The 9,242-nt window shown below is 69.2% G+C and overlaps 1 protein-coding gene across 1 annotated transcript; it reads left to right on the top strand.

The window, feature by feature from the left end:
* Positions 1–5,538: 5,538 nt before the first annotated feature.
* Positions 5,539–8,655, top strand: AMIGO1 (adhesion molecule with Ig like domain 1). Its single transcript, XM_086765618.1, has one exon. It carries the CDS (start codon positions 6,378–6,380, stop codon positions 7,911–7,913), a length of 1,536 nt encoding a protein of 511 aa, XP_086621744.1. The 5' UTR covers positions 5,539–6,377; the 3' UTR covers positions 7,914–8,655.
* Positions 8,656–9,242: the final 587 nt, after the last annotated feature.

Raw genomic sequence — 9,242 nt, forward strand, 5'->3', positions numbered from 1 at the left:
TGCAGGCAGCGGGATGCCCCCTCCCCTGCCCACCACCCCCCATCCCGGTTCCCCGGGGCGATGTCACCGGCTGGGGTCCGTCCCCCCCCGCGGTGTCCCCCCCGCCTCCTCCAGCCGCATCCCCCCCCACCCCACCCCCGCCCCCGGGCACGGTCCCGGCGGGGCGGCTGGGCCGCGGCACCTACCCTGGGGGGGCTGCATGGGGTTGCGGGCCGGGGGGGGTCTCGGGGCGGGAACGGGGGGGTCCCGGGGCGGGCGGGGATGCTCGGGGCCGGGGCCGGGGCCGGAGCCGCTGCGGCGAGGGATGCTCCGCGCCCGCCGGCTCCTGGGTCCTAAACACCGCCCGCCAGCGCCGCCGTACCCCGGCGCGGCCCCCCCCCCCGCCCCCAGGGATGGGGGTGGGGGGTATAGGGGGGGTGGATTCTGGCTTCACCCCCGCGGGATGGGGGATGGAGGGTGGGTCACCCCCCGCTTCCCACCCAGCGCATCACTTCGGGCCTCAGTTTCCCCAGTCGCCCCCTAAAAAGGGGGTGGGGAGGGGATGGCGGGGGGAGGGTGACTGGGGGGGGGGAGCAGCCCCTCGGGGGTCGTGGGGTAGGGAGGTAAAGGAAGGGTTTGGGGAGAGAGTGGGGGGCAGCGCGGGAAGCACCCTGAGGTGGGGGGGGTGGGAAGGAGGGGGCGGGGGCAGGTTGGCAGTGGGGGGCACAGAGTGGGGGTGGGTGCAGGGGAGGCAGAGGGGCACTGGGGCTGCTCAGAGGGGCTGCAGGGGCCCCCAGTTCTGCCCACCCCCCACTCAGCGCCCCTTCCACTGCTCCCAGTTCACCAATGGAGCAACTGGGGTGGGGGCAGTGCCCCCTCCTCTGCCACGCCCCGTGCCTCAGTTTCCCCACGGCACGGCCTGTAGCTTACAACAGGGATCCCCCTCACTCCCAAGGACCAGCACCCCCCGAAATGCCTGCACAGGCTGCGAACTTCCTCCTGGCAGTGTCCTGACCCCATCCCATGGGTGCCCAGGGCGGGGGATGAACGGGCGAGCAGGCCCCATCCTCGTGGCCAGCGCATGGCAAGCGGCGAGTGGCCGGCGGGCGAGGCTGGCGACGCGTGGCCGTGCCGCAGACCCCGCGCATCACGTGCCCATTGCTAGGTTACGAGGACCCAAAAATAAATCCATCCAAACCAGATTAGAAACGCGGGACCTGGGATGAACTGGGCCCCGTCGCCGTACCGGGGCCCCGAGACGGCTGCCGGTGGCTCTCCGGTCACCGCCGGCGCCCAGCACGCTGACACGCGGTCTCGTGGTGAGCCGAAGTGTTGGGGACCCGCGAGGTCACCCATCCTGCCCCACATCCCCCCCTCCGCTTGCCCCAGGCCCCGTGCGACAGCGAGGGGTTCAATCCTGCTCCCTACGGTGGGGGACAGCCCTGGGGACCCCTGCTCTGGTCTGGTAACTCATGTGGGCACCAAAATCCAGGAGGGCACCGAAATCTGGGTGCCCACCCCAAATTGGGGGCCCACCCCAACGTGGGTGCCCACCCCGCCGGCCCCTGCCTCCTCCCTCCCTCATCCCTGCGCACAGGGGTTCAGCCACGCTGCCCCCCTCGCCCAGCACCCCGCTGTTTTGGGGGTGTCCTGCAGTGACAGGGTGCAGAGCCGGCCCCCAGCACCCTCCGAGCCAGCATCACTTGCCCACTCCCAGCATCCAGAGCGGGGAGCTGGCGGGGGTCTCTGCACCCCACCCCGAGAAGGGGCTGCTGAGGGTTTTTCTTCTCTCTGGGGAAACTGAGGCAGGGAGCCAGGGCTGCTCCTGCCCCGCCACGCAGGTGCAGCGCCAGCCGGGCACGTTGCTGGCTTTGCTGTTTCCCGCCACTCCAGCGACGATGATTTTGGGCCCGGGTGGCTCAGCCCCGGCTCCGCAGCCTCGCAGCCGCCTGCCAGTCCCTCCTGTCCCCCCCAGCCCAACCCCCCACCCAGCCCCAGGGGCACCCCACGCACCCCCAGCCTGGGGGGAGGGGGCACTCTGGCTCTGCTGGCACCGTGGCACCCTGACACCCCCGTCCCCAAGCACCCCAGCACCCTGCCACCCTGGCACCTCAGCATCCCGGCACCCTGCCACCCCGGCACCCTATGGCCCCAGCATCCCGGCACCCTGGCACACAGGCACCCTATGGCCCCAGCAGCCCGGCACCGTGGCACCACGGTGCTGTGGCACCCTGCCATCCTGGCACCCTGGTACGGAGCACCCCAGCACCCCGGGATATCCGTACACCTGCATCCCAGCGTCCCAGCACCCAAGGACCTGCGCACCCTGGCACCCTGGCATACGTCAGTCCTGGCACTCAGCACCCCAGAAACCTGTCACCCCAGCGCTCAGGCACCCTGGCATACCCGTACCCCAGCACCCCGGCACCCCAGCACCCCAGGATACCCGTACCTCAGCACCCCAGCACCCCGGCACCCCAGCACCCCAGGATACCCGTACCCCAGCACCCCAGCACCCCAGCACCCCGGCACCCCAGCACCCCAGGATACCCGTACCCCGGCACCCCAGCACCCCGGCACCCCAGCACCCCAGGATACCCATACCCCAGCATCCCAGCACCCTGGCACCCCAGCACCCCAAGATACCCATACCCTGACACCCCAGCACCTCAGCACCCTGGCACCCCGGCACCCTGGGTTACCTCAAGCCCCACACCCCAGCACCGTGGCGCTCTGCACACCCGTACCCCAGAAACCTGTCACCCCGGCACCCTAGCACCCCAGCACCCTCACATCCCAGCACCCCAGCACCCCGGCAGCCCGGCACGGCGGACTGGCTCCTCCAGCTGTGCCAGCACAGCTGGCGAGCCCTGGCCGGATGCAATGTAAGTGTGTTTGCACGTGTGTGTGCACATGCCTGGGGGTGCGTGCATGCACACGCGTGTACCTCCGTGTGTGCATGTGGCTGGAGGGCCCACACACATGAGCACACATACAGCGGGTGCATCCGTGTGCACGCACACACACATGCACCTGGCGGGTTTGCATGCGTGTGCGATCGGGAAGGTGGACACACGTGTAGCCGGTGCCTGCATGTGTGCATGTGTCTCCAGCCTGCGTGTGTGCACTCGAGCGTGTGCGCAGCTGTCTGCGTGTGCGTGCTGGCACGCGTGTACTCCCATGTAGCACACATGCCCGCTGCTGGGGCACGGTGCTGGGCCAGCTCCCCCCAGGACCCCTGGGTGCCCCCCAGGTCCCCACCACGGTGGCACGAGGACAGGGACACGCGCAGGCCGCTGGTGGGCCTGGGGGGGGGTCGGGGTGCTGGGGGGGTCAGGTTGGGCAGCGGGTGCTGGGCAGAGATTAGCACCCGGATTACGGCGGCGAAATTGAGGACAATCAGAGGACAAAATTCCGGGACACCGGCCCCGTGGCTGTGGGGGGGACACGGTGGGAGGGGGAGACATGGCACCTAGGCGACGCTGGGGCGCAGGGAGCAGCCGGCGGAGGGGGGAACAGGGTGAGGGGCACCCTGGGGACACCCTGGAGGGGTTCCCCTTTAATTACTGCCCCCTCCCCCCCCAAAAAAAGCTGCATCATGGCGGCGCAGTTTGTCCCGGCTCCCTTCCCCCTAATTTTGGACCCCAAACCCAGCATGAGCGCTTTGCGTCTGAAAACACCCGCGGGAGGCAGAGACACGGCCGGGGGGGCACCGGGCACCCCTGCCTGGCCAGGGGCGGCGGGGACACCAGGGCAGGGGGTGTCCCCCCCCGCACCCCAGGGTGGGGGCTGGCGCTGGGATGGGGTCGGGACCAGGGAATTTGGGCTGGGATGGGGCAATCTGGGCCAGTGCCGGGGGTCTGGGCCACTGCTGGGGGTGTCGGCCGGTGCCGGGGGGCGCGGGCCAGTGCTGCCAGCGGGTGGCAACCCAGCAGGGTGGGGCAGGTGCTGGGGCATGGGATGGGACGGGATGGGATGGGATGGGAATAGGATAGGGATGGGATGGGATGGGATGGGATGGGATGGGATGGGATGGGATGGGATGGGACGGGATGGGATGGGATGGGAATAGGATAGGGATAGGGATGGGATGGGATGGGATGGGATGGGATGGGATGGGATGGGGTGGGATGGGGATGGGATGGGATGGGATGGGATGGGATGGGAATAGGATAGGGATGGGATGGGATGGGATGGGATGGGATGGGATGGGATGGGATGGGGATGGGATGGGATGGGATGGGATGGGATGGGATGGGATGGGATGGGAATAGGATAGGGATGGGATGGGATGGGATGGGATGGGATGGGATGGGGTGGGATGGGGATGGGATGGGATGGGATGGGATGGGATGGGATGGGATGGGAATAGGATAGGGATGGGATGGGATGGGATGGGATGGGATGGGATGGGATGGGACGGGATGGGATGGGATGGGAATAGGATAGGGATGGGATGGGATGGGATGGGATGGGATGGGATGGGGATGGGATGGGATGGGATGGGATGGGATGGGATGGGATGGGAATAGGATAGGGATGGGATGGGATGGGATGGGATGGGATGGGATGGGATGGGATGGGATGGGACGGGATGGGATGGGAATAGGATAGGGATAGGGATGGGATGGGATGGGATGGGATGGGATGGCATGGGATGGGATGGGATGGGATGGGATGGGATGGGACGGGATGGGATGGGAATAGGATAGGGATAGGGATGGGATGGGATGGGATGGGATGGGATGGGATGGGATGGGATGGGATGGGATGGGATGGGATGGCATGGGATGGGATGGGATGGGATGGGATGGGACGGGATGGGATGGGAATAGGATAGGGATAGGGATGGGATGGGATGGGATGGGATGGGATGGCATGGGATGGGATGGGATGGGATGGGATGGGACGGGATGGGATGGGAATAGGATAGGGATAGGGATGGGATGGGATGGGATGGCATGGGATGGGATGGGATGGGATGGGATGGGGATGGGATGGGATGGGGATGGGATGGGATGGGATGGGATGGGATGGGATGGCATGGGATGGGGATGGGATGGGATGGGATGGGGATGGGGATGGGGATGGGGATGGGGATGGGATGGGATGGGATGGGATGGGATGGGATGGGATGGGGGTGGGGATGGGGATGGGGATGGGATGGGATGGGATGGGATGGGATGGGGGTGGGGATAGGAACAGGGGTAGGGATGGGGGTGGGATGGGATGGGATGGGATGCAATGGGGAGGGTTATGAGGATGGGAACGGGGATAGGATAGGGATGGGGGTGGGGATGGGGATGAGGATGAGGATGGGGCGGGGCTGGGCTGGTGCCGGACGGGGGTGGGCTCCTCCGCGGGGGCTCAGCCCGGGGGGCGAAGTGTGGCCCACGAGGGGTTAAGCGAGCGCTGCCGCCATTGGTCGCGGGCGATGCGGCGGCAGCCAATGGGGATCGGCCGTGCCCGGGGGGCGCCGCGCCGGGGCCGCCCCCAGACCCTGTCCCGGGGCCGCGGGTGCGCGCAGCAGCCGGCGCGGGGTCCGGCCCGGCCCGTTCGGCCCCGCTCGGCCGCGTTCGGCCCCTCTCGGCTCGCCTCGGCCTGGCTGCGCCCGCTCGTCTGGTCTCGGTTCGGCCCGGCCCGGCCCGCTAGGCTCCCTTCGGGCGCACTCGGCTCCCTTCGGCCCCGCTCGGCTGGGTTCGGCCTCGCTCGGCTGGGTTCGGCCTCGCTCGGCTGGGTTCGGCTCCGCTCGGCTCGGTTCGGCTTCGCTCGGCTGGGTTCGGCTCCGCTCGGCTGGGTTCGGCTCTGCCCGCTCCAGTTCGGTCTCGTTCGGCCCGGCTCGGCCTCCCCTGCCGGCCCGCGTCCGCACCGGCCCCGGTACCAGGCCCCGGTAACGCTCCGGGACGCGGCGGGGGGGGGGGCGGTGAGCATCCTCCAGCGGGCCCCGTCCGCAGCAGGGCCGGGACCGGGGGGGCCGAGGGGAACCGAGGGGGCCGGGGCGGCCTCCGCAGCGCGGGGGGAGCGGGGCCGCGGCGGGCGGGCGCCGGGACACCGGGTGACAAAGCCACCCCACGCCGTGACACCAGAGGTGACCAGTGTGGCCGGTGCACGCCGTGACACCGAGCGGCCACAGCCCCCCCATGGTGCGTGTAGGGACACCGGGTGACAAAGCCACGCCACGCCGCGACACCGGGTGACCAAGCCACCCCGCAGCACGAGCAGCGAGCCTGGCACCTGCTGTGACACCGGGTGACAAAGCCACCCCGCTCTGCCACCCCGGGTGACCAAGCCACCCTGCACTGTGACGCCGCGTGCGCGGCCAGCCCGGTGCATGCCGTGACACCGGGTCACCGAAGCCACCTTGTGCCCCCAGCCCGCTGCGCCGGGGGGTCGAGAGCATGCCGGTGCCCCGTCCCCAGCGCCCGTGTGACGCCGTGGGGCAGAGCGCGGCCATGGGGAGCACCGGGCAGCCAGGGACCCCGCTGCCGCTGATGCCGCTGCTGCTGGCGCTGGCGCTGCTGTCACCGTGGGTCTGCGCCGGCGGGAGCTGCCCCCCGCGCTGCGTCTGCGCCTCCAACATCCTGAGCTGCTCGCAGGCGGTGCTGAGCTCGGTGCCAGCCCCCCTGCCCCGTTTCACCGCCGTGCTCGACCTCAGCCACAACAACGTCAGCCGCCTGCGCGCCGACTGGGCGCCGGGGCGCCTGGCCCACCTCCACGCCTTGCTGCTCAGCCACAACGGGCTCTCCTTCGTCTCCACTGAAGCCTTCATCCACGTTCCCCACCTGCGGCACCTGGACCTCTCCTCTAACCGGCTCCGGGCGCTGGAGGAGAACCTCTTCAGCGACCTGGCCGAGCTGGAGGTCCTGCTCCTCTACAACAACGAGATCTCCGCCGTGGATCGCACCGCCTTCGAGAACCTTGGCCGCCTCCGTAAGCTCTACCTGGGGCAAAACCGCATCGCCCGCTTTCCGCTGGAGCTGCTGCGCGACGGCAGCCGCTTGCCCCAGCTCGCCCTCCTCGATCTCTCGGCCAACCGCCTCCGCAGCTTGCCCGTCGGCGAGCTGCAGGCGCTGCCCGCCTGGCTGCGCGACCGCCTCTACCTTCACGGCAACCCGCTGGCCTGCGACTGCCCGCTTTTCCAGCTGGTCGCCCGCGGTCGCCGCCGCCGGTTGAGCGCCGTGATGGATTTCCAAGAGGAGCTGCAGTGCCTGCTGCCCGGCACGGCGGTGTCCGTCAGCATCCTCGCCCTGGCCGGTCGGCAGCCGCTCAACTGCAGCGAGGCGCGGGAAGCGGTGCTGGAAGCCCACCTGGGTGACAGCATCATCCTCAGCTGCGACACCCGGTTACGGGGAGCGCGTAGCCGGCACTGGGTGACGCCGGGAGGCGAGCGGGTGTTGGAGGGAGGGGGCAATGGCAGCGCCGCCCTCCTGGCGAACGGCAGCCTGCAGCTGCGGGAGCTGCGCCCCGAGGACGCCGGCACCTACGCCTGCTGGGTGGCGGGTCCCCTCCTCAACGAGACCCTTTACGTGGAGCTGCTGGTGCACAACTTCACCCTGCACGGTCCTCACGACACCCTCAACACCGCCTACACCACGCTGGTGGGCTGCATCCTCAGCGTGGTGCTGGTCCTCATCTACCTGTACCTCACCCCCTGCCGCTGCTGCTGCTGCCGCGGCACCGACAAGGCGCCGGCTCCCCGCGACGACAGCATCAACTCCTCCGTCCTCAGCGCCACCCCCAACCACGCCGTCGGCGTCCCCGGGGAGCCTTGCCGGTCCCGCTCGGCCTCCACCGTCGGCGCTGGGCAGAACGGCAGGTTCAAGGCGGGGGGGACCCCGCAGCCGCCCCCCCGGCACGGCCCCAAGGCGCAGAGGAAGGTGTCGGATCCGGACTCGGTCAGCTCCGTCTTCTCCGACACCCCCATCGTGGTGTAGGGGGAGACACCCCCACGTCCCCACTGCCGCTGGAACCCGGCCCCGACGGATGCGCTGCGGGCAGGAGGGGCAGGATGGACCCCCACCGCCGTGTCCCCAGCTCAGGGGGACACACATGCCATCACCCCCCACGCTGGCCTGCACCAAGGTCACCGCCACCACGGGACCGCGAGGGACAAGGGGGCTCCTGTGGGGACAGCGTGGCCGCAGAGCTGGGGGGGGCACTGGCCCCATCGCCCACTGGGCACCACAGGACCACGGGTGACAGCGCCCGGGCCGGCTCGGTGGTGCTGTCTGGGGGCGGCAGCGCCGGGGGCACCCACAGGCTGTGACACTAGAGGGGGGGTTGCGCTCTGGCAGGGCAGCTGCCCCCTCCCCGCGGTGCCGGCCCCCCACCCCACACCCCCCCCGGCATGTGTATCGCGAAGCATGAGTCCCGCTGGGGCAGCATGTGCCACCCCGGCCAGTGCTCAGTGGGGGGGACATGAGTGGCATGTCACCCCCGCAGGGGCGCAAAGCCCCCCCATGCAGCCCACAGCTGCAAGCAGAGCCCCCCACCCCACGGGGAGCGGGACCCTGGGGGCTCCAGCACCCCAAATGGGGGTACCCCCCGCACCGCTCGGCCCTGCGTCCATGCCTGTGTCCCCCCCCCACGTCCCCACCAGCCCCGGGTCGTGCCTCCCCCCGCGCTGGCAGCTGCCCGCTGATGCCTTGGCCAAAATAAAGGTGTTTCCCCGTCGTGCCTGCGCAGCCCTCGCCCGGTTTCGGGGTGCCACAGGGGTCGTTCCCCATGGTGGGGGTCTCCTCATGGGGCGTGGGGGGGTCGGGGACAGCAACAGTGCCACCGTGCCAGCCCTATGAGGGGTCAGGCCCCCATCTGGTGTGCAGGGGGTGCAAGGGTTTTGGGGGAAGGGGGCTCACCCCAGCACCCCTCGATGTGCCCACCCCAAGGCCCAGCCGAACCCAGCTGCATCGGGAGGTGTCCCTGTCCCCTCTCTGGGGACACCCCAAACACCACGGGGACCCCCCCAGGACACCGCTCCTTCCCCCCACACCCTCTGCACTACTTGGCTTTTTTTTTTTTTTTTCTTTCTTTTTTTTTTTTCTTTCTTTTTTTTTTTTTTAAAAAAAAAAAGAAACAAAAAACAGCGATAGTCATTCTTATAAATATCCGCGGCCGGCGTGGTGGCTGGCGGTGGCCCGGGGCCCCCCCGGCCGCGGCCGCCTCCTCTCGCGGGGGCTGGTTTAGCAGCAAGAGAACAGAGCTGAGTCTTGAGGTATTTTTCTGGAGGTTGGTTTCTTCCTTCTTCTTTTTGTTTCCTTGGGGGG

This window comes from Chlamydotis macqueenii, chromosome 23 (genome assembly GCF_036417535.1).
Source record: "Chlamydotis macqueenii isolate bChlMac1 chromosome 23, bChlMac1.mat, whole genome shotgun sequence".
Taxonomy (NCBI): domain Eukaryota; kingdom Metazoa; phylum Chordata; class Aves; order Otidiformes; family Otididae; genus Chlamydotis; species Chlamydotis macqueenii.